This window comes from Anomaloglossus baeobatrachus, unplaced genomic scaffold (assembly GCF_048569485.1).
Source record: "Anomaloglossus baeobatrachus isolate aAnoBae1 unplaced genomic scaffold, aAnoBae1.hap1 Scaffold_3185, whole genome shotgun sequence".
In the NCBI taxonomy this organism is placed as follows: Eukaryota; Metazoa; Chordata; class Amphibia; order Anura; family Aromobatidae; genus Anomaloglossus; species Anomaloglossus baeobatrachus.
Genome location: NW_027442583.1, coordinates 43,708 through 69,395, shown reverse-complemented (window position 1 = coordinate 69,395; position 25,688 = coordinate 43,708). Strand labels below are relative to the sequence as shown.

Genomic DNA, 25,688 nt, shown 5'->3' with positions numbered 1-25,688 from the left:
CGCCCCCCATTCCTAGTTTAAACACTATTTGGACACCACTGTTCTGTTGTATTTAGGAAGGAGAAAAATAATCCTGACCTTAATAACAATTTAAATAGATTTATTCAACTGAAACAATAACAACATTACAGCATAAGTTATTTGCTTAAACAAACATCCATGTTTGTTAACTAATTTGGCTAAACAAAATATATATATTTTTAAGAAACTTAGACTGTCAGCCCAGCCGACACATGAAAAACTTAAATACTACTGTCCCTGCTGTCCTCTGTAGCTCACTTGTCGTCATCTTCATCATCATCTTCTTCTTTGTTTCTATTCATAATCTGGAAAATAAAAACAAGCTTTCCTGCTTTATTGGGTCCCAACCGATTTCTCAATTTAGAATGAATGAGTCCAAAGGAAGAGAATATTCTTTCAACGCCTGCAGAAGAAGCTACTGCTGTTAAAAGTGAAATCATTACTTGAACAGTCTCTAAAGCCAAGCGCTTAACCCCTTCAGCCCCAAGCCTATTTTGACCCTAAAGACCAGGCCATTTTTTGCAATTATGACCAGTGTCACTTTATGAGGTTATAACTCTGGAACGCTTCAGCGGATCCCGGTGATTCTGACATTGTTTTTTCGTGACATATTGGGCTTCATGTTAGTGGTAAATTTAGGCCGATATTTTTTGCGTTTCTTTGTGAAAAAAACGGAAATTTCGCGAAAATTTTGTAATTTTCAAACTTTGAATTTTTATGCTCTAAAACCAACGATACATATGACACAAAATAATTAATAAATAACATTTCCCACATGTCTACTTTACATCAGAACAATTTTGGGGAAAAAAAAAAAATTAAGGAAGTTATAGGGGTTCAAAGTTTATGAGCAATTTCTCATTTTTACAACAAAATTTACAAAGCCACTTTTTTTAGGGACCAAATCACATTTGAATCGATTTTGAAAGGTCTACATGACACAAAACACCCAAAAGTGACACCATTCCAAAAACAGCACCCCTCAGGCTACTCAAAACCACATTCAAGAAGGTTATTAACCCTTCAGGTGCTTCACAGTAACTAAAGCAATGAACATTTTACTTTTTGCAACAAAAATGTTAATTTAGCCTCAAATATTGCATATTCACAAGGGTAGCAGGATTAAATGAACCCCCAAAATTTGTTGGGCAATTTCTACTGAACACGCAGATACCTCATATGTGGCGAAAAACCACTGTTTGGGCGCACGGCAGGACTCGGAAGGGAAGGAGCGCCATTTGACTTTTTTGAACAGAAAATTAGCTGAAATCGTTAGCCGCACCATGTTGCGTTTGGAGAGCCCCTGAGGTGCAGAAACAGTAGAGCTCCCCCACACGTGACCCCATTTTGGAAACTAGGCCCCTCATGGAATTTATCTAGATGTTTATTGAGCACTTTGAGCCTCTGGGGGCTTCACAAAAGTTAATAGAGTTGAGCTGTGAAAATAAAAATAATTTTTTTTACCACAAAATTGTTACTTCAACCAGGTAGCTTTTTTTTCACAAGGGTATCAGGAAAAATTGCACCATAAAATGTATTGTGCAATTTCTCCTGAGTAGACAGACACCTCATATGTGGTGGAAATAAAATGTTTGGGCGCACAGCAGGGCTCGGAAGGCAAGGAGCGTCATTTGACGTTTCAAACGCAAAATTGTCTGGGATAATTAGCGTATTCCATGTTGCGTTTGGAGATCCCCTGAGGTGCCGAAACAGTGGAGCTCCCCCACATGTGACCCCATTTTGGAAACTAGACCCCCGTGGCATAGAAAAAAAAACAGTGGCAGATGGGGGGGGCGGCAGATGGGGCGGCGGCAGATGGGGGGGCAGCGGCATATAAAGGGAGCATCTGTGATTGTGAGACGGCGGCTGGGATAGGGTGGGGGCGGATGGGAGAGGGCGCAGTGGATGCAGGAGCGGCAGAGGATGGGGGGAGGGGGGATGGGTGGGAAGGGGAGTGGGAGGTGAGATTGGGGATAGTTACCCTACAGGATGGATCTAGGCAGCTGGATCACAGGAGATGAAGGAGGCAGCAGATCGGGGAGGGTGAGAGGTGGGGAGGGAGCGCAGCGCAGATCACGGAGGAGACAGGTGAGCAGAGCACAGATCATGGGGGGGAGAGGTGAGGGAGAGCGGACAGCAGATCACGGGGGTGACAGGTGAGGGAGCACAGATCACGGGGTGACAGGTGAGGGAGCACAGATCACGGGGTGACAGGTGAGGGAGCACAGATCACGGGGTGACAGGTGAGGGAGCACAGATCACGGGGTGACAGGTGAGGGAGCACAGATCACGGGGTGACAGGTGAGGGAGCCACAGATCACGGGGTGACAGGTGAGGGAGCACACATCACGGGGGTGACAGGGGAGGGAGCACACATCACGGGGGTGACGGGACGGAGCACACATCACGGGGGTGACAGGGGAGGGAGCACACATCACGGCGGTGACAGGTGAGGGAGCACACATCACGGCGGTGACAGGTGAGGGAGCACACATCACGGGGGTGACAGGTGAGGGAGCACACATCACGGGGGTGACAGGTGAGGGAGCACACATCACGGGGGTGACAGGTGAGGGAGCACACATCACGGGGGTGACAGGTGAGGGAGCACACATCACGGGGGTGACAGGTGAGGGAGCACACATCACGGGGGTGACAGGTGAGGGAGCACACATCACGGGGGTGACGGGAGGGAGCACACATCACGGGGGTGACAGGTGAGGGAGCGCACATCACGGCGGTGACAGGGAGGGAGCGCACATCACGGCGGTGACAGGGGAGGGAGCGCACATCACGGCGGTGACAGGGGAGGGAGCGCACATCACGGCGGTGACAGGGGAGGGAGCGCACATCATGAGGGTGACGGGGAGGGGGCGAGTAGCCGATCACGGGGGTGAGAGGTGGGGGGGAGCGGGCAGCACATCACGGAGGTGAGGGGGAGAGCAGCACATAACGGAGGAGAGGGGGCGCGCAGCATATAACGGAGAGGGGGTGCGCAGCACATAACGGAGGAGAGGGGGCGGTGCCGGGCAGCACATAACGGAGGAGAGGGGGCGGGGCCGTGCAGCACATAACGGAGAGGGGGCGGGGCCGGACAGCACATAACGGAGGAGGAAGCGGGCAGCCGATCTTGAGTGGAGGGGGCTGGCAGCACATCACGGAGGTGAGGGGACGAGCAGCCAATCACGAGGGAAAGGGGCCGGGCAGCAGATCGGGGGGGACCGGTGGCACAGTGGCAGATGGAGGGCGGCTGTGGCGGATCGGGAGGTGTGGGGGTGAGGGTGCAGGCAGCAGATACGAGGGGTGGGGGTGCGGGCAGCAGATCGGGTGGCAGATCGCGGAGGGCAGCGGCGGATCGGGAGGTGTGGGGGTGAGGGTGCGGGCAGCAGATACGAGGGGTGGGGGTGCGGGTGGCAGATCGCGGAGGGCAGCGGCGGATCGGGAGGCCCGTTTCATACAGTGCAATGGCAGTGTGGCAACTCCAGTGAGGTCACCCAGCTCCAGCCAATGGCCAGTGCTATAGCTGCACTGGCCAGGGCTGGATTTCAATGTTTCAGTCACTTTAAGTGGCTGGAACATTACAGTGGCTGTGATTGGTTGAGCGGCGTTCGTCAGCCAATCACAGCCTCCGTAGGTCCGGGGAGGAGGCACCACCCCTCCTGAGGTCAGGTACAGGTCCCCTCCTCCCCGAATCTGCGGTTTATGCTAACTTTTTGCAGTCACCGGAGGCTCCGGTGCCGCGATTAGGCCATGACGGAAAGATCCGTCCTTCGTCGTTAAGGCCCAGGGCACCATGACGGATCTTTCCGTCCATGGTCGTGAAGGGGTTAAGTGACTTCCACCAGTTTACTGGTGTGACCTTCCTTAAAATATCTTCAGCAAACGTATATTTCTTGAATGGTTCCCCCTTAGCTCTGAAGTTTATTATAGTTGGCATTAAAGATGGATGATTGCTGGATACCCATGTCATAGCTAACTCCTCTTCCTCAGCACTTAGGTTTTGACCCTGATATTGGATATTGACAATATTTGCCAAAAAATGAGCTGGAGTCAGTGCTTGTCCCATTCATTTGTTTACTGCTTGTAATTTAATTCTGTCCATGTGTAGTTCTGTTTTTAAGTGTTCACTCAGTTCCTTCCAAATTTCAACAGCATCCGCAATAAAACAGCTATTTTTCTGTATTTTGTTTAAAGCTTGAGAGATGGGTTTCAGGAAGCTCAGCATATGTTCAACATTTCTCTTAAGCCCAATGTTGAGGATTTTAGCCATGACAGTGCCATCTATTTTATCTCGATTTTCTTCACAAAGTGTCATCAGAATAGGCCAGTTTTTGATATACTGCTCAAAACAGTCCACCACAGAGTTCCATCTAACATCTTGTGGGAGCGTTAGCTTGGTTCCACCCATCCTTTTCAGAGCTGCTGCAGCAAAATGATTATTACGGAAGTATTTAGCAATTTCAACAACATTAGCCTTTATTTCTGGAACACTTAAGTCTTTGGCTAAGAGGTGCAGCAAATGAGCACTGCAACCATATGTTATTAGCAGCTTTGTATTCCCTCCCTGCTCTTCTAAATCTCTTCTCATCTTGGATACGTTTGCAGCATTGTCAGTGACCAAACTGCGTACTAGACATTTGAATTTTTGTTCACATGTCGTTATAGCTTTTACTGCCACTTCTTGTAAGTATTCTGCTGTGTGTGCATTTCCTGACGTATCAGTTGTTTGTGCAAGGAAGACTTTACCTTCTTCTGTTGTTATACAAGCACATATAATAGGATCATTGTGGACATTACTCGACCCATCAATACTTAGGTTAACAATTTTACCCTCCAGAGCTGTTGCACATTGCTCCATTTCTCTGTCATACACTTGATCCAGCAGTTTCCCTGCAACATCAGCTCTGCTGGGTGGACTGTATCCTGGTCTCAGTGACTGAACCATATTAATGAAATGTGGGTTCTCAGTCAGACGGAAAGAAGAGTTCGTTGCATAAATAAACTGGGAAATTTTTTCATCAATCAACTCTTTTTCTAATCTGCTAGTTCTTATCACAAACCTATCTATGGTGGTTCCAGGAGGTAAAGGTTTTTTCTTCCTTTTGGGTGATGGTGATATGTGGCTGTGGGTGTCTGATGATGATGCTGCTGCTAATGAAGCACTATCCTGGATGGATAACTCTGAAACTGTAGAACAGGATGATGGTGATCTTGGAGGTGGATAGTTTCCAGAATCCATGAATTCCCCTAAACAAAAAAAGTCAATGCTGTTATTTTATTGTTTCTTATACAATTTCTGCTTATTGCACACAACACATCACTGCCCCTGCCCCAAAAGGAATATTTGTTTTTCTTCATAACTGTACCAAATGACAGTAACATGCAGTAATAATAAATATAATTTTTCTCACACATGACCGTTCAGTCTTTAGAAATAGGATTCAATAAAAATGTTTACCAACCTGAAGATCCTGCCTGTTCAGAAGTGTTTCTTTGGTCATCTTCATTACCGCACTTCTCATGATGTTGCCTCATTCGCGCCACCAGGCCTTGCATCTCTTTGTTGCATCGTTTACATTTTGCACGCATGGCTGTCTTACCGATAGGCGAAGGAGCTTCATTAAAATATTCCCAAACTGGGTCTCTTTTACGGCCTGCTGCCATTATAAGGAAAGAATGTAATAAACCTCAGATCGTACACACAAACAGATCCAGACTTGTCTGTCTGTGGCTATGCTGCAGTATTGTGCTCAAAGTTTCACTTTCATTTTCTTGTCTGCTTGCCCTTCCTCCTCCTCACACTTAGATTCACATTCTTCTTGTGTTGTGCAGATCTATTCCACTCCAAACAATCAGAAACATATTGTCTAACTTCTTGGACTTGGCACTGAAGGGGTTGATTCTGTATTCATAGGTTTGTAGAACAATAGGATTAAGGTCTTTTTCTCAACTCTGTTCATGTTGTAATATTTTTGCCGTGAAGAAGAGGCTGGGACCTCTACGGAGTCAAATTCAGTTGTGAGAACTGCGTAAGTAAAGCGAGCGTCTGTGATAATCTAGGAGAGAAACTGCCCACTAATCCTACAGAAACCTCTGGAAGAGCATGGCATTGTGAATATTACACATATACAGCCTTTATTCTACTGAGTTAAACAACTCATAGTATCATAGTATCATAGTTTTTAAGGTTGAAGGGAGACTCTAAAGGCCCTGTCACACACAGAGATAAATCTGCGGCAGATCTGTGGTTGCAGTGAAATTGTGGACAATCAGTGCCAGGTTTGTGGCTGTGTACAAATGGAACAATATGTCCATGATTTCACTGCAACCACAGATCTGCCAAAGATTTATCTCTGTGTGTGACGGGGCCTTAAGTCCATCTAGTTCAACCCGTAGCCTAACATGTTGATCCAGAGGAAGGCAAAAAAAACCCCCAATGTGGCAAACAAGTTCCAATGGGGAAAAATGTCCTTCCTGACTCCACATCCGGCAATCAGACTAGTTCCCTGGATCAATACCCTGTCATAAAATCTAATATACATAACTGGTAATATTAAATTTTTCAAGAAAGGCATCCAGGCTCTGCTTAAATGTTAGTAGTGAATCACTCATTACAACATCATGCGGCAGAGAGTTCCATAGTCTCACTGCTCGTACAGTAAAGAATCCTCGTCTGTGATTATGATTAAACCTTCTTTCCTCAAGACGTAGCGGATGCCCCCGTGTTCCAGTCGCAGGCCTACGTGTAAAAAGATCTTTGGAAAGGTCTCTGTACTGTCCCCTCATATATTTATACATTGTGATTAGATCCCCCCTAAGCCTTCGTTTTTCCAAACTAAATAACCCCAAGTTTAATAACCTATCTTGGTATTGCAGCCCACCCATTCCTCTAATAATCTTGGTCGCTCTTCTCTGCACCCTCTCCAGTTCAGCTATGTCCTTCTTATATATCGGTGACCAGAATTGTACACAGTATTCTAAGTGCGGTCGCACTAGTGACTTGTACAGAGGTAGAACTATATTTTTTTCATGAACACTTATACCTCTTTTAATACATCCCATTATTTTATTAGCCCTGGCAGCAGCTGCCTGACACTGTCCACTAAAGTGAAGTTTACCATCCACCCATACACCCAAGTCTTTTTCTGTGTCTGTTTTACCCAGTGTTCTACAATTAAGTACATAATCATAAATGTTATTTCCTATACCCAAGTGCATGACCTTACATTTATCTACATTAAACTTCAATTGCCACTTCTCAGCCCAATCCTCCAATTTACATAAATCTCCCTGTAATATAAAATTATCCTCCTCTGTATTGATTACCCTGCAGAGTTTAGTATCATCTGCAAATATTGAAATTCTACTCCGCATGCCCCCAACAAGGTCATTTAAAAATATGTTGAAAAGAAGCGGGCCCAATACTGACCCCTGTGGTACCCCACTATGAACTGAGACCCAGTCCAAGTACGTACCATTAATAACCACCCTTTGTTTCCTATCACTGAGCCAGTTTTTAACCCAGTTACACATATTTTCCCCTATCCCCATTATTCTCATTTTATGTACCAACCTTTTGTGTGGCACCGTATCAAAAGCTTTTGAAAAGTCCATATACACAACATCCACTGCATTTCCCTGGTCCAGACTTGAACTTACCTCTTCATAGAAGCTGATCAAATTAGTTTGACAGGATCGATCCCTCATAAACCCATGTTGATACTCTGTCATAAGGTTATTTTTCTTGAGATACTCCAGTATAGCATCTCTCAAGAAACCCTCAAGGATTTTACCAACCGTAGAGGTTAAACTTACCGGCCTATAATTTCCCGGCTCAGTTTTTGTCCCCTTTTTGAATATTGGCACTACATTTGCTATGCGCCAGTCCTGCGGTACCGACCCTGTTATTAAGGAATCTGAGAAGATTAAAAATAATGGTCTATCTATCACAGAACTCAATTCCTGTAGTACTCTGGGGTGTATGCCATCCGGGCCCGGAGATTTGTCAACCTTAGTGATTTCGAGGCGGCGGCGTACTTCCTGCTGGGTTAAGCAGGTAATATTCAAGGGTGAATTTATGGTATCACTGGTCATGTCATCTGCCATGGCATTTTCTTGTATAAAAACCGTAGAAAAAAAGTAATTCAGCAGGTTGGCTTTACCCTCATCCCCTTCCACCATTTCACCAAGACTATTTTTAAGGGGGCCAACACTATCGCTTTTCAGTTTTTTACTGTTTATGTAGTTAAAGAATATTTTAGGATTATTTTTACTTTCTCTCGCAATGAGTCTCTCTGTCTCAAACTTAGCTAACTTAATTTGCTTTATCTCATGATGGAAGCTTTACTCATCATGAGATAAAGCTAACTCAGCTTTATCTCATGATGGAAGAACCTTTGGATGGTAAAATATTTTCCTCAAAAAGCAGTTTATTGAAAAAAATCCGATTTAAATCAAAAAAATCCGTTTTTCTTTGTTTTTTGTTTTTTTTTAAAAAAAACAAACATTGATTTTTATCCACCCTGCTTGTCAGTCATAGAGTATATATCCAGGAGATTGCATATCTTTTCCCTAAATTCAGCTAGGGTATTGGGTTCCCCAGCATATTGCGGTAACCATGCTGCCCCCGGGACATACGGCAGAGCAAGCAGCATGATCGGGGCTACATCTTCAGGTGCTGCAGCTGCACCAGCGGCATCAGCATCGCGTTGCATCTCCATCCTCGCTGTGGTGCAGTTAATTTTTCAAATGCTCAAAATGGCGGCAAAGTTCAGTTATTAAACAGTTTTCAAGGTACACGTTACCCAGGGTTACTGGGCCTTGTCCAAATCCTGTTCGTGACGCCAAAAGCTGACCCGCCCCAGGGCCGTGGGGTACTCTGTTCCGGGTGTTGGTTAATGGGATTATGTCACGGGTGCCTGTGCCCGGTTCCGTGGCCCTGGTGGTCGCTGAAAGTCAGTAAATAATAAAAATTGAAAAAAAAAGTATTTTGTGATGCCACCTACAGTTCCAGTATGGTTACTGGGGCTGCAGGTCAGACCTCTGGGGTGATGGTTAGACAGCCAGTTGTTTCTGCTTCCTGTAGGTGAAGCGGGGTCCCCAGGGCAGTTTTATCAGTCTCTACACAGATATGGCGGTTTTTCCTCACAGCCTTTTCAACTGTCACTTTAGTGCAGCAGCCTATGGCTTCTCAGATGAAGAAATAAAGTGCGTCACACCAATTCATTAACTCTGACCAGGTTTTACTTGCAGGTGTTATTAAAAAGGGGTTCAGTTTCTGATGTGACAGTTTTTGGGTAATCTGGGAACAGTTCAGGATCTCTGCACCAGGTTAGTTGTGAGGCCTCCCTGCTGCGCTGTCTCTCTCCTTCGTACTAGGCTGCCTGTAGCTATACCTTGTCCCTCTCTCACTGTCTTCACCTGTATGGCAGGCGGCAGGAGCTTCTCTAAGGGGCACTGCTGTACTCACTGCGGTCCCTAAGCTCTGTGTAGCGGCTTTGCTTTCAGGTGCTGCTGCGGCCAGGAGATCTGGAGTCTCCCTGGCCTCCGGTCTTTATTGCTGGGTAGATTAGATCCCTCACAAACTCGGACGCCGGTGTCCGGTAATCAGCGCTGTTCCTTGGGGATGAACCGATCTGGCTCCACCTCCCCGCTCACTCCTCTTTTGCCTCACTCCTGACCCCTCAGGTGGTCACACAGTTGCTCGTACGGGCTAAGCACAGCCCTCTCCATTTTGATGTCTTCCCTCACTCTCTGCTCGCACAGTCTCCTTTTCTCCAACTGTCAACTGTCTTTTTAACTCCGCCTCCAAACCTGGATTTAAAGGGGACCTCACCTGAACTCGGCTTGTAGAGCTCCCCCTCCAGGCTTGGAGTGGGATTACCTGATGTGGAGATCCTTCCCTGCCCCAGGTACAGGTATATTTGTGGCAACTGAACCCTGTGGTGCCACACTAACACCTGTCCAAACCCTGATCTAACCCTCCCTCCCCCCCACCGGGAGTGGAGATGCAAACCCCACAAAGTCATCACAGGAGCATGAACTGAAGGTATCTGCAGTAACAAGAGGAATCTCAAACCTTAAATGGGGATAACACAGCTGAAAAGAAATTGGCCCCCTGAGTCTCAAGGAGCCACAAACCACTCCACAGGACAGGAAAACAGTGTGAAAGACTCAGCTGAGGCTGAGCACCTAATTTCAGGTTGCCTGTGAACAGAGTCCGATGCCACTGCGTCTCCCTGCGAATGTGGGCCTTGGTTATCTGTGCCCTGATCTATAGCTCGGAGACCTTGGACCTCCTCTGACCATCCATTTGCCCATATCCGCTATCCTCCTGATATTCTGACCCCAGAGCTGACTACGCCCCTGTCTTTCCCCTTAGTTCACGGCATGCTCTCTTTGTATCTGACCCCAGAACATTTGACAACCCTGCCTCACGGCTTGTCCATGCAGTGACTAGCGTCACACACTGTTCTAATAAACCAGATAGATATCATTTAATTGCTAGGTACTCAGATTACCACTATATCTGCAGGTAAACAGTGTTTTTGTAGCTGCCAGGTTTTCTTTAACCCCTTCTCGATATGTAACGTAATATTACATCCTATTACTACTTGCGGGCTCAAAAGCTGAGTCTCCATTATTGCCAGCAGATGATGTCTATTCAGTTATTCAGTGGAGGTAAGCTTCACCCACTGCTGTTAACTTTTCAATCTTTGACAGCAGCATTCGCAGCTCGCAGCCTATGGGGTACAACGTTCTACATATCCAACACCCCCAGCAACAGTTATCATTGGGTGCATATGGGTCTCCATAATAGCTGGGGTCTGCTAAAGACCTCTTGCCCTATATAAGGGTACTTCTATGATCTCCACACCTACAGTAGATACATTCCTTCAGTGGTGTAGATTTCAAAATGAGATTTGTGGGGTGTTTCCATTGTTTAGGCACATCAAGGGCTTTACAAACGTGACATGGCATCCTCTATTTCAGCCAATTTTGTTCTCCAAAAGGTAAATGGTGCTCCTTCCCATCCGAGTCCTGGGATATCGTCGTACACACGAGAAATTGCACAACAGAATTATATGGTCCATTTTCTCATCTTACCCTTGGGAAAATAAAAATTTGTGGTAAATCAACACTTTTGTGGGAAAAATTAAAATGTGTTGGTTTTTTTTCCCTTCCACATTGCTTTAATTTCTGTGATGCATTTAAAGTGTTCTTTGGCATCGCATTACTGCTGTAGGAATATTACAAAAAAGGGATAAATACATAGCTAATGTGAAAAATGAGTAAAAAGACATAGGCATTAGTGTTGAGCGGACCCAAACTTCCGGATCCGTGCGGTTTCACAGTCTGATCCGGGTGGGTCCAACCCGGACCCGGACATCCAGCTGCACGATCCGGATCCGTGTTTTCTTTTTTTTTTTTGTCTCTGCCTCTGTCTCTCCTCTCTCCCTCTGTCTCTCCTCTCTCCCTCTGTCTCTCCTCTCTCCCTCTGTCTCTCCCCCCTCTCCCTCTCATTGGCCAATCCATGTGAGCCCGATAACCTCGACAAAGTGATCTCATTATATTGGGAACCTAACCTTAAATGCCTCTATGTGTGATTAAAAATCTGCATGTCTGGTTCCTGGCTAAATAAGATGGTGGACACACCCTGGCTATAGGGTGGAGTGCTTGGTCAGGTGCTTGTCAAGGTTACCGGGCTCGCATGAATTGGTCAATACATAAACTAAAGCCTGCTTTACACGGTACGATCGATTGTGCGATTTCACAATCGATCGTACCCGCCCCCGTCCTTTTTGCGTCACGGGCAAATCGCTGCCCGTGTCGCACAAAGTTACTAAACCCCGTCACACATACTTACCTCTCGTGCGACCTCGCTGTGGGCGGCGAATGTCCACTTCCTGGAGTGGGAGGGACGTTCGGCGTCACAGTGACGTCACACGGCCACCGACCAATCAGAGCGGAGGGGCGGAGATGAGCAGGATGTAAACATCCCGCCCACCTCCTTCCTTCCACATAGAGCCGGCGGCGGCCGCGGGAGGCAGGTGAGCTGCTCATCGTTCCCGTGGTGTCACACGGAGCGACGTGTGCTACCACGGAAACGATGGGCGACTAAAGTAACCGATATTATGGAACCTAACGAGCAGTACCCGACTCACGATTTGTGAGCGATACTGCGTCGCTAGGAGGTGTCACACAGGCCGGCATCGCCAGCGATGCCGGATGTGCGTCACAAAAACCGTGACCCCGACGATCTATCGCCCGATAGATTGCCTGGTGTAAAGCAGGCTTTAGAATCTCACTTTGCAAATATCACCAAAGCAATAATGCAATGCCTATGTAGTTTTTCTCATTACCTATGTATTAATCCCTTTTTCTAATATTTCTACAGCAGTAATGCAATGCTAAAGTATCCTTATATTATTGAGTCCCTATGGATATGCTTTTGTAGATATGTTTTATTGAATGTCGTTTTGAGCACTTCGAAGGGTGCAGTTTTTAAAATGTCATTTTGGGTATTTTCTGTCACATAGGCCTTTTTAAAGTAGTACCTTGCTACACACTTTGGAATTTATATGGATTTATGTGTGTCTGTATGTTTTGAGGTTATATTATTAAAAGCTTATAACTTCAATTTTATTTATGGCAGATGATGGTACCACGAGTTCAACACAGAATGCTAAGAAAAGTGAAAGTCACAAAGGAGTGAAGTCATATTCGTGTTCAGAATGTGATAAATGTTTTGCTAAGAAATCAAATCTCATTGCACATGAGAAAATTCACACAGGAGAGAAGCCATATTCATGTTCAGAATGTGATAAATGTTTTGCTTTCAAATCAGCTCTTATTACACATGAGAGAATTCACACAGGAGAGAAGCCATATTCATGTTCAGAATGTGATAAATGTTTTGCTTTGAAATCAGCTCTTATTACACATGAGAGAATTCACACAGGAGAGAAGCCATATTCATGTTCAGAATGTGAGAAATGTTTTGCTCGGAAATCAACTCTCATTACACATGAGAGAATTCACACAGGAGAGAAGCCATATTCATGTTCAGAATGTGGGAAATGTTGTGCTTCCAAATCAGATCTCACTATACATGCGAGAATTCACACAGGAGAGAAGCCATATTCTTGTTCAGAATGTGAGACATGTTGGGCTTCCAAATCAGATCTCATTAAACATGCGAGAATTCACACAGGAGTGAAGCCATATTCATGTTCAGAATGTGGGAAATGTTTTGCTTTGAAATCAAATCTCATTGCACATGAGAGAATTCACACAGGAGAGAAGCCATATTCATGTTCAGAATGTGGGAAATGTTTTGCTCAGAAATCAGATCTTGTTAAACATGAGAGAATTCACATAGGAGAGAAGCCATATTTATGTTCAGAATGTGGGAAATGTTTTGCTCAGAAATCAACTCTCATTACACATGAGAGAATTCACACAGGAGAGAAGCCATATTCATGTTCAGAATGTGGGAAATGTTGTGCTTCCAAATCAGATCTCACTATACATGCGAGAATTCACACAGGAGAGAAGCCATATTCTTGTTCAGAATGTGAGACATGTTGTGCTTCCAAATCAGATCTCATTAAACATGCGAGAATTCACACAGGAGTGAAGCCATATTCATGTTCAGAATGTGGGAAATGTTTTGCTTTGAAATCAAATCTCATTGCACATGAGAGAATTCACACAGGAGAGAAGCCATTGTGAGGAAAGAGTTAACCTTTTTCACTGGATAGAAAAATAATAGAAATTCATTCTCCTTTGCAAGTTCAATTCCAGACTTATTTACGTAACAAACTCTGAGACCAAACTCAAGGACACAGAATGTTTTGACTTAGAAACAACTGAAAAACATCTTATTATGAGAAGAAACGTTATAGACTGTTATGGGAATATAAGTCATTATGTTAATTTCTCTTGCTGGGAATATGTAGTCCACACCTTAATGAATGTAGATTAATGAATAGGTATGTTGCATAGTTACGCCCTAATCAACTTTGTATAACTATGTAATGTAAACAAAATCAATACACTTCTATTTCGGAGCCGCACATCTCCAGGTCTTATGTGTATAACAGCTTCTGCCTGTTTTCCTTGAGCCTGGAATAGCAGAGGGGGGGGGTCACCGGTACTTAACACCATAGTCATTAATAGAATGTCTGTTTTAGTAAAAGTCTATTAATATTTACTATCCGTTAATACAGAGTTCATTTTATGTCATTACGGTTTGTACTTTTTATAATGGATCATTTACAAACTATTCATCTGTTAACACATTTTTTTTTAAATTTTTGACGGAGAGAAATTTTGTTTTTCTTTTTTATAGCCAAGTTGTATGCTTTATTCATCCATTTGTGTATTGCTTGAATGAGAGAAGAATCAATTTTGTTAAATCTACACTCCATTTTGTCTTTGTGTAAGAGCCTGTACTGTGTCTCCCCTGGTGTAATGCAGCATAGACCTCTGCTTACTTTCGATAAAGACTTATATACTTTCAGTTTCTTTGTTAAGTGAAGTTCAGGAATGTGAAACTAAAAAAGTTTATATAGTGTTATATAAATGAGTCACGATGTAATCTTTTATTTGTTTGAGACAAAGGGAGAGCTACTCCTGATACTTTTTTGTCTCATGAGGGCATCTCCTATATATATATATATATATATATATATATATATATATATATATATATATATTATACACGCACACATATGTACCATCCCGGGCTGCTCGGATACGAATCCGCGGTGGCTCGAGGGGTCTCTGGAACCGGGGGTCGCTCGGACACTCGAATTGAAAGGGGGACAAAGTCTGCTTCGTGACGCCACCCACGGTGTGTGGTAAGGTGGAGTACCCGGTGGCGTTGGAGTGGGCATCCAGGTGTTTAACCCCTCCGTGGGTAGGGGGAATGCCCCGGGACTCGGTGGTGATGATGATGGGAGGGGGGAGTGCCGTTGGGGAGTTAAGGGTCACTGCGTACTCACTCAGCCCAATAACGCTGACACCGACAACTTGTAAACCAAAGTTCTGAGCACCGCTGCCGCTGGGGGAGCATGTTTTGGGTCCCGTTTTGCTGGTGTTGCTTGTTGGACTGTAACCCTTTTATGGCACTGTGTCTTTACTCTTGTTGGATCCCTGTATTATAGAACTAGTCGGGTCCCGCTCACCATTATGGCTAACTGGGTGAGCTTGCTCTCAGGGTTCACGCTTGGGATTTCCTGGACCGTATATGTGGAAAGTCCTATCCCCCTCATTGTGCTAGTTCCCCGATTTTTGGAGCGGGTGGAGAACGGATCTTGAAGGCTCCGTCCTCATCGGGTGAATTGACAGGGCACCTGAAGCTACTCCCTGCCCTAGGGTCCTCGTACCACGCCGTGCCCTGGCTCCTGCCCGGAGATGGCACAAGGCTGCCGGCTGCCCTCCTCGGCAGTTCCATGCCTCTTGTCACGATCACCTGCGACCGGGGTTCCAGCTCCTACCAGGCCCAGACCAACGTCTGCCACCTAGTAGTCTCAAGGAGCCCTGCTCCTGACCTCCTCTCTCCTTCAACACTACTCCTCAACTGACTGCTCCTGACCCCCCCCCCCTTAACCAACCCCCCAAGTGGGCGGCCCTATTCCACCCAGGCCGACCACTGGTGTGTCTGGTGGGTGTGGTGCAGAATGTTTCTAGGATTTTACTTAGCTGTTCTTGGCAACACCGTTTGTTAGGGACCCGTAACCAAGCAGAAGTTGGGTACTGCGCAGAAGGGCAGATTGCACAATACCCTGTGACGTCCTGATAGGCCAGGGTGTCACACATACATACTTGATCTTTATAATTTAATTAGGACCACACACACAAAATCTTATATTTCCTATGCTGAATGGCGACAACAAAATTTGGTGCCTGAACAGCGACCCACTATTCCTGAGAACCGCTGATCCAACCATCTTGCCTTCCTCAGAAAGGCAACTCAAGCTGTATCCAAAGGTAAGAAGCTTACTCTTACAATATTCGAATTTGATACGTGGACAATTTTGCAAGTTTTTCCACCTGAAAGAATGGAGAGAGCTGTAATTTTTATTGTAGATAAATTCAACTGACAGAATAAAAAAACAATACAGAAATTTACATTGCATGATTTTTAAATAATGAATTTACATTTTATTGCATGAAATAAGTATTTGATACAATGGAAATACAGAACTTAGCAATTGGTACAGAAACCTTTGTTTACAGTTACAGAGGTCAGACGTTTACTACAGTTCTTGACCCAGTTTGCACACACTGCAGCAGGGTTTTTGGTTCACTCCTCCATACAGATCTTCTCCAGATCTTTTAGGTTTCTGGGCTGCATTGAGTTTCAGTTCCTTCCAAAGATTATCTATTAGGCTCAGGTCCTTAGTTGCCCTGTCTGTGTGTTTCGGGTCATCATCATGCTGTAAGACTCGGCCACGACCCATCTTCAATGCTCTAATACTAATTCTATTTTTTTTTTTTTTTTTTTAATTTAAATTTTTAAACATAACAGAAAGGGAAGCAATAGCTTGTTCAAAGAATTACACAGTGTACATGACCTTGATATGCTCAACATTCGAGCAGTGTACCTTGCAGATTACTATAGTGGTAGTTACAACCTTTTTAATTTAAGCTATAAGAAAAAAAAGGAAAAGAAGACATGTACACAAAGAAACAATGAACAATGAGTGAGAATGTGAACCACTCCACAATTATGCCTCTGTGATGGTATCAGCCACCGATTCCATATAATGCACATTAAGTAATTGCTGATGTCTCTAAAGCCCCCAATGTCCCCCCAGGTCTTCCAGACAGTACCATTCTGTGTGGCGAAAAGGACTGACTATTTTCAGAATTTCCTGAGGACTATAGTGGAACCCTATAAACTGTTTCCACAGTGGAAAAACTTTCCCTGCTGATTTTTCTTTGCTCCTTTCAGCTTCTAGCAATTCCAGACCTAATAATTGTTTCATTTGAGATATTATTGATCCCATTGATGGAATATTTGGTTTAAAGGCCCCGTCACACTAAGCAACATCGCTAGCAACATCGCTGGTAACGAACAACTTTTGTGACGTTGCTAGCGATGTTGCTGTGTGTGACATCCAGCAACAACCTGGCCCCTGCTGTGAGGTCGTTGGTTGTTGCTGAATGTCCTGGGCCATTTTTTAGTTGTTGCTGTCCCGCTGTGAAGCACAGATCGCTGTGTGTGACAGCGAGACAGCAACAACTAAATGTGCAGACAGCAGGAGCCGGCTTCTGCAGAGGCTGGTAACCAATGTAAACATCGGGTAACCAAGAAGCCCTGTCCTTGGTTACCCGATATTTACCTTTGATACCAGCCTCCTCCACTCTCACTGTCAGTGCCGGCTCCTGCTCTGTGCACATGTAGCTGCAGCACACATCAGGTAATTAACCCGATGTGTGCTGTAACTAGGAGAGCAAGAAGCCAGCGCTAAGCATTGTGCGCTGCTCCCTGCTCTGTGCACATTTAGCTGCAGGACACATCAGGCAATTAACCCGATGTGTGCTGTAACTAGGAGAGCAAGGAGCCAGCGCTCAGTGTGCGCTGCTCCCTGCTCTGTGCACATTTAGCTGCAGGACACATCAGGCAATTAACCCGATGTGTGCTGTAACTAGGAGAGCAAGGAGCCAGCGCTCAGTGTGCGCTGCTCCCTGCTCTGTGCACATTTAGCTGCAGCACACATCGGGTTAATTAACCTGATGTGTGCTGTAACTAGGAGACTGGGGGCTGGTCACTGGTTGCTGGTGAGCTCACCAGCAACTCGTGTAGCCACGCTCCAGCGATCCCTGCCAGGTCAGGTTGCTGGTGGGATCGCTGGAGCGTCGCAGTGTGACAGCTCACCAGCAACCTCCTAGCAACTTACCAGCGATCCCTATCGTTGTTGGGATCGCTGGTAAGTTGCTTAGTGTGACTGGACCTTTAGCCACTCGCTAAAAAGATTTCGTAAAGCCACAATTAAAAATGTGTGAATATTTCTAGGGATCTTCACTTTGTCTATCCCAAGTTGAGATTCAGATTCAGGGGGACGAAGCTGATGGAAAAGCAAAGCCTGTGGCGATTGTGGAAGTTTTGTTCCCCAACATGCCTGGATCTGGTCTCTTATTAGCTTCCAGTATGTTACTACTTCTGGCATTCCCACACCCCGTGCCAAAGGTTTGTAAAGGGCACCTTACATTTAGGACATGCTGTAATTCTGTCAGGGCAACTAAGGGAAGGCGGGATGTTAACCCTTTCACGACCGGCCGATTTTTCGCTTTCCGTTTTTTTTTTTCGCCATTCTTTTTCTGAGAGACGTAACTTTTTTATTTTTCAGTCAATATGGTCATGTGAGGGCTCATTTTTTGTGGAACGAGCTGTACTTTTAAATGAAACCATCAGTTTTACCATATTGTGTACTAGAAAATGGCAAAAAATTCCAAATGCTGAAAAATTGCAAAAAAAGTGCGATAGCACTATGGTTTTTGAGATATTTTATTCACTGTGTTCACTATATGGTAAAACTGATGTGTGGGTGTGATGCCTCAGGTCAGTGCGAGTTCGTAGACACCAAACATGTATAGGTTTACTTTTATATAAGGGGTTAAAAAAAAATTGGAAGTTTGTCCGAAAAAAGTGGCGCACGTTTTACGCCATATTCCGTGACCCGTAGCGTTCTCATTTTTCGGGATCTTAGGCTCAATGACGGCTTATTTTTTGCGTCTCGAGCTGACGTTTTTAACGGTACCATTTTTGCGCAGATGCTACGTTTTGATCGCCTCTTATTGCATTTTGCGCAAAAGTTGTGGCGACAAAAAAACGTCGTTTTGGCGTTTGGAATTTTTTTGCCGCTACGCCGTTTACTGATCAGATTAATTGATTTTATATTTTGATAGATCGGGCGTTTCTGAACGCGGCGATACCAAATGTGTGTATATTTTTTATTTTTTTAACCCTTTAATTTTCAATGGGGCGAATGGGGGGTGATTTGAACTTTTAGGTTTTTTTGTTTTTTTTTAATTTTTTAAAACTTATTTTTTAACTTTTTTTTTTTTTTTTTACTAGTCCCCCTAGGGGGCTATTGCGATCAGCATTCCGATCGCTCTGCAGTATCTGCTGATCACAGCTGGAAGGCTGTAAACAGCAGATACGCTGTCTTTCTCTTTTGCTGTGCCCCGGGCACAGCGAAAGTGAAACCAAGTCATGTGTAGTACAGGAGTCATCACATGACCCTGTGCTACCATGACAACTATCGGGAGTCACGTGATCGCGTCACGTGACTTCCGGTTTCGGGCGGTAAGTAAATGCTTACCGCAATCGCGCTTATAATGGCGCTGTCATGTATTGACAGCGCCATATAAGGGGTTAATCGGCACGAGCAGATAACGATTCTGCTCGTGCCTAGCAGGCACACATCTCAGCTGTGAAAATCAGCTGAGATGTGCGCCGATCGCGGCATGCTGCCGCCGGAGGACCGCGGGCAGTAAGATTATGTCATTTAGGACGTAATTTTACTGCCCGCGGTCGTTAAGGGGTTAAATCCATACAGCGCTGTGTGTATGAGTTTAAAATAAGTCTCCCTCCATCTCTCACACAAGATGGATTTTCTCACCCATTCCCACCCTTGCAGTATTGTCTCAGCTATATCCAGATCTCCAGTCCACCTCTCCCATGTCCTGAACAGTTTACTGGGTCTTGCTTTCAAAAATGTGTGTCTTATGTTACCATACAGTGAGGAAATGCTCACCATCTGGGTGCATTGGCCAATAATTTCATCTAGTGCATGAGAGGTAGCTTCCTTTTCTGTTTGAGTCTGGATTGACAGAAAGACCGGAGCTGCAGGACCTGCATGAAATGCTTACTATGTATCTGAAATTTGACCATAATTTCTTGTGGAGACATCCATTTTTTATCCTCTAAACTCATAATACTCCCCGCCTTCCGTAAATGGTCATTTGTCTGTCCAATTAACGTCCTGATCTCTGCTCCCTGGGGGAATTCGGGGTGGCTAAATATTGGCATATGTTTAGAGATCAAGAAGGGGGAGTTGGAAAGCTTTCCTTACTATTTTCCAGCACATTATAGTGTCCCTTAGTAGAAAGGAGGATTTTACCGACTGTGGCAGTTTGGCTTCTTTAGTGTGGATAAGAGCTGTCCGGTCCCATGGGGCGGCTAACTGTTGTTCTAGATGTGTGTTTGAGTAACAACTCGTGTCGTGCATCCAATCCACCACATGCCTGAACAAAGAGGCGATATTGTAAGCCCGTATGTTTGGGAAATTAACCCCTCCTTCATTTCTTAATAGCATCAATTTTTCTACAGCGATTCTGGGTCTTTTACCTGTCCAAATAAAGTGTGTAAATTCCTTCTTCAATTTGTTTATGTCTGAGTGTTTTAAAATCAGGGGTAGGGTTTGCAAGGGGTATAGGAGTCTGGCAAAGCTAATCATTTTGATCAAATGACATCTACCCAGAAGGGATATTGGTGATGCCACCTTTGCAACTCCTCCAATATTTTACCTATCAGGGGGGTATAGTTTAGTGAGTATAATTGATCTGGTCGCCTCCACTAATTCTATTTTGGTCTCACTTGACCACATGACCTTCTCCCATGCCTCTCTGGATCATCCAGATGGTCACTTGCAAGATTCAAATGAGCCTGGATGTGCTGGCATGAGCAGGGGGACCCTGTGTGCCCTGCAGAGTTTTAATTCATGACGACAGTGTGTTACAGTAATATTTGAGAATGTGGTCCCAGTTCTGTTCAGGTCATTGACCAGGTCTTCCTGCGTAATTCTAGGCTGATTCTTGACCTTTCTCAGAATTATACTTACCCCCACGAGGCGAGATCTTGCATGGAGCCCCAAACTGAGTAAGATTGACAGTCATTGAGGGACGTGCATGCAGCAGAGCATTGGGAGGTGTGCGCGCTGCAGAGCATTAGGGGGGCGTGCATGCGGCAGAGCATTGAGGGGCATTTGTGTGGCAAAGCATGAAGAGGGCATGCGTGCAGCAGAGCATTGAGGGGATGGGCATGTGATAGAGCATTGTGGGCAGGCGTGCGGCAGAAATTTGCAGGCTGGCGTGCATTCAGCAGATAATTGAAGGCGGCCATGTGGCAGAGCATTGCTGGTATGGGTTGTGCAGAGCGCTATGTAAGGAGCAATATGCAGCTGTCCTTGGTGACGCTAGATATTAGGATCACTTTGCGCTCACCAACAAAATGGCTCTGCACTGTGATCCTTAACTTCATTTTCTGTTATCCTTTTGGAAACACCCAGAACAGAAGGGGGAGTAGGATTTCAGCAGCTACTTCCCCTAGTGCTTAAGAGTGGAAAATATCAAACATTTTATTTTTCTCTAGTCACCCTCCACAACAGCACACAGGAGGTTAAATCTCTGCCCTAATAGGGACAGGAAACACAAAGAGGTTAAGTAACACCTTCCCATCTCCAGTGTTGTTTCCTGTCCCTATGGGGCACGAAGAGGTGACTTGAGGTGCTTCCGTGGCCGGTGATGTAACGTGGCATACATACTTCCTTACCAACTGGGCAGCTGAAGTCTGAGCCAACCCGCTTCCTTCACCATTGCTGCTTCCATCTCATTCGGATTTGGGACATGCCTGCCCCTCAGTACTAAAGCAGGACAGGCTGACTCGCCAGGGGCCTCCCTTAGCTCCTCGGCACCTCCTCCCTCACGGACAGTGACTGTGGGACGAGCAGGAAGTGACGTCATCAGGGGCTCCTTGCCAGCGTCACTTCCGGATTTCATGCATTCCACTGTGGAACGCATGCGTGATACAGCACCGTGTCGGTAAACCAGGCACTTGCCCTGTTAGGTGGTCTGCGTCTTCCCGACCGATGGTAGAGGTGGAGTCACCTCCACAGTGGGAAGTTGGGATATCATCCGGACCGTATAAAGATCCCAGTCAGAGCACTTTCCAGGCTGAACTGAGGATGGAGGGAGATCGCTCTACCCACTCTGCTTCTGTGGAGCCCAACACAGCCCCCTGTTCAGTGAATATACTGCAACTTGGGGGAAGGTTGGGGGAGACAAGAATGTAGCACCCCAGAAAACCTCCAGCCGTAAATGTGTTGTGTAGCAAGAGGCTTCCTTTGGGCCATAATAAGAGACTATGCCAACCCTGTACTGACCGAGTAGTTAGAGGAACAACCCTCCCTCATTGCAGAGTTAAGAAGCCTGGTACGTCCGGAGGTTCAGTCTTCCCTAGCATCCCTCTCCCAGCCTCTTCCCACTGCAGCATCAGCACCCAAGAAGAGGAAAGTTAGCCCCATGGAGGAGTCAGAGTCAGACTCTTTAGAAGGTCCATAATCACTACCAGATGAGGTCTTCGAGGAGAATGAAGGTACTTCTTCAGTGAATAAAGTGGAGACCAAATATTTCTTCTCCATGGATGATATGGATGAACTATTATGAGCGGCGCGAGATACTATGGGGGTTGAGGAAAAGAAATCGACCAGGTAAGTACAGGAGGAAATGTTTGGGGGTTTAAGAACTCAAAAGAAAGTAGGATTCCCGCTGCATGAGATCATCAGAGATATGATTCTCCAGGAGTGGGAAGCCCCAGAGAAGCGCCTTATCATTCCTCGGAAATTGAGGAACTGGTTCCTGCTAGAAGACAATAATGCCTCCTGCTGGGAGGTGTCTAAGATGGATGTACAAGTATCCAGAGTGGCCAGAAGGACGACTACCTTTTGAGGATTCATCACAACTTTAGGATCCCATGCACTGTAAGATTGACAGCGTTCTTAAGAAGTCCAGGGAGACCTCCGCGGTACTACATAGGACCGGGGTGGCCTCTACATGTGTAGCCAGATCACTGTTCAGGAGCATCTCGCCCAAGACACCCCAAAGGAAGATCTCCTGGCTTCCCTTCCACCTCCACAGATGGCGACAGGATTTCTTGCAAATTCATCGGCCGAGTTAGTCCAGGTGGCAGCAAGAAGTGGAGTTATTTCAAATTCTGCCAGACGAGCCATTTGGCTTAAACTTTGGAGCTGCAAAGCGGCTTCTAAAGTTAAGCTATGCTCTATTCCCTTTCGGGGAGAATATGTTTTTGGCTTAGCCCTGGATGACATCCTGGAGACAGCAACAGATAAAAAGAAGCTGTTTAGCGGAGACTGAATAATGGAAATATACATTGACGAAGAAGGGGAAGGAGCAAATTTGATGACCGTGACAAATATTTGATCGATAAATTGTAGAGACTATGTTATTTGATATTTTGATTTGTTGACCCTTATTTTCTTCATGCTGTACCCTTTTTTACCATTACAAGAAAAAAAAATAAAAATTTGGTTTAAAAAAAAAAAAAAAAAAGAAGCTGTTGCCAGAGATGAAATTTTTTCTTTCCACCCAGAGCCAGCCTACCCAGTACCGAGGGAAAGATAAAATGGGTCGGTGGAGTAATCAAAAAGGGGGAAAAGGTAGGAACATATGTTCCAGAAGTCCGAAGATTGGAGCCATCACCAAAAGAAGAAATGACTCCATCAGAATAGGGGTTCGTCTATCTAGGTTTCTTTATCAGTGGCAAGAGATTTCGTCAAACCAGGAGGTCATAAACACCATCAGGGATGGTCTAAAAATCGAATTTGACACATACCCACCACAATATCTAAGGATCACCCCCTCCTCTTCTCAGGGATCATGAGACATCCTTATGCTAAGCATTCAAAATCTCCAAAAGATAGGAGTAATATCTTCGGTACCAGAGACAGAGGTGGGTCACGGTCACTATTCCTGTATGTTCTTGATAAAAAATAAAAAAAACAACGGCACCCCCAGGCTGATTATAAATCTGAAACCATTAAATCATCATATCGTCTATAGACGTTTCAAAATGGAGTGCGTCAAATCCACCACACCTCTTATCGGTCACGGGTTTTTCATGGCTACTATCAATTTAAAGGCTGCATATTATCACATCCCAATCTGTCACGTTCACAAAAAATCTTCCGTTTTGCGGTTCGTCACAACGGGTTTCTCTGTCACTACCAATTCAACGCCCTCCCGTTTGGCCTCTTTTCAGTCCCTCGGGTGTTCACCAAGCTAATTGGGGAGGTGGTGGTGTTCATACAAAGTCAGAACATTTGTCATTCCTTACCTCGACAACAGGTACCCACGACCCTCCAAATCCTACACAAATTGGGATTGGTGATAGATCTGCAAAAAATTGTACCTGCTTCCCTCTACAAGGAAGGTCTTCCTCAGAGTTATGCTGGGCTCTATCAAACAAATGTCCTTTCTGACCATAGACAAACAAGTGAGGATAAACAATTTTTCGACCCTGCATCGTCAGCGATGGATAACCCTAAGATTCGCAATGTCAGTGTTAGGGTCTGTGACGTCATGTCTCCCGGCAGTGTCCTGGGCTCAGGCTCATTACAAGCTCATATCCTAGCTTCTTTGGACTGTTCTCAGAGGTCCCTGAACAAAAAGATATCTTTGCCAGGTCCGGTAAAAACATCTTTGCTGTGGTGAATGATTCCAACTCCTCTAGAAAGGGGAGTCTGCTGGAATCGGGATTCACTGATGATGAATACAACGGATGCCAGCCAGAGAGGCTGGGGAGCGATAGTCTCTAAAGTTCCCTTTCAAGGTCCCAGGAGGTCAACCGCGGATACACAAAATACCGAGAGCTAGAAGCTGTGGACCAAGCTGTCAGAGCAGCAGCCCCCATGATCCAAGGGGCACACGTGATTGTCTACTCGGACAATATGACGTCTGTGGAACACCTTCGTCATAAAGGAAGCACACGCCACGTGAGCCTTCAAAGGATTTCCACAAAAATATTTTGTTGGGCAGAAAGACATCTTCCACCTCTGTTGGCCGTCCATCTGAAGGGTTCCGCAAATACCCAGGTGGATTATCTCAGCAAGAAGGACTTTCATCCTGGGGAATGGTCTTTGAAGGCAGACGTATTCCACATCTTAGTCCTGAGGTGGGGCCGTCCAGAGGTGGACGTCTTTGCGAACAAGCAGAATGCAAAGGTAGATCAACTTTTTTCCCTAAATCCCAACGATCAGGCTCTAGCAGTGGATGACTTCTCCCTCCCTTGGAGGTTTCCACTAGCCTATGCTTTTCCACCAATACCACTACTGGCGAGGACTCTGCAAAAGATAACAGACAAAGGCCCTACCATACTGGTCGCACCAATATGGCTCAGGAGCACCTGGTGTGGGACCCTCATAAACTTGTCTCAGGACGGGTCCTTCATATTGCCTCAAGTCCACGACTTTCTCCATCAAGGTCTGTTCTTCCACCAAGATCTCAGGAGACTGAACTTGGCAGCGTGGCTTCTGAAGCCATAATTCTGAGAGCCAGGGGCCTGTCAGAGAGAGTAATTGAGACTCTACAAAAAAGCCGTAAGCCAATCACCAACCTCATATATTTCAAGATATGGAAAACCTTTACCGCCTGGTGCAAACCTCAGGTTCCTAACCTATTTCATCTGAATGTGGCTCACATCCTGGACTTCCTACAAAACGGCCTTGAAAAAGGTCTCAGTCCTAGCACTTTTAAGGTCCAGGTATCGGCATTGAGTGCTTACTTTGATCAAGACCTAGCAAACCATCGCTGGGTAAAAAGATTTGTCTTCGGTGTTCAGGTCTTGTCGTAGACAA

The 25,688-nt window shown here is 45.4% G+C and overlaps 1 protein-coding gene across 2 annotated transcripts in view; it reads left to right on the top strand.

The window, feature by feature from the left end:
- Nucleotides 1-14,663, top strand: part of LOC142269310 (uncharacterized) — a 34,604-nt gene extending 19,941 nt beyond the window's left edge. For both annotated transcript variants that reach the window (XM_075332406.1, XM_075332405.1), the window contains one exon: nucleotides 12,677-14,663. In XM_075332406.1, the coding sequence (XP_075188521.1) occupies nucleotides 12,677-13,755 (1,079 nt within the window). In that variant the 3' untranslated portion in view covers nucleotides 13,756-14,663. The remainder of the gene's footprint in view (nucleotides 1-12,676) is intronic.
- The last annotated feature ends 11,025 nt before the right edge of the window (nucleotides 14,664-25,688 follow it).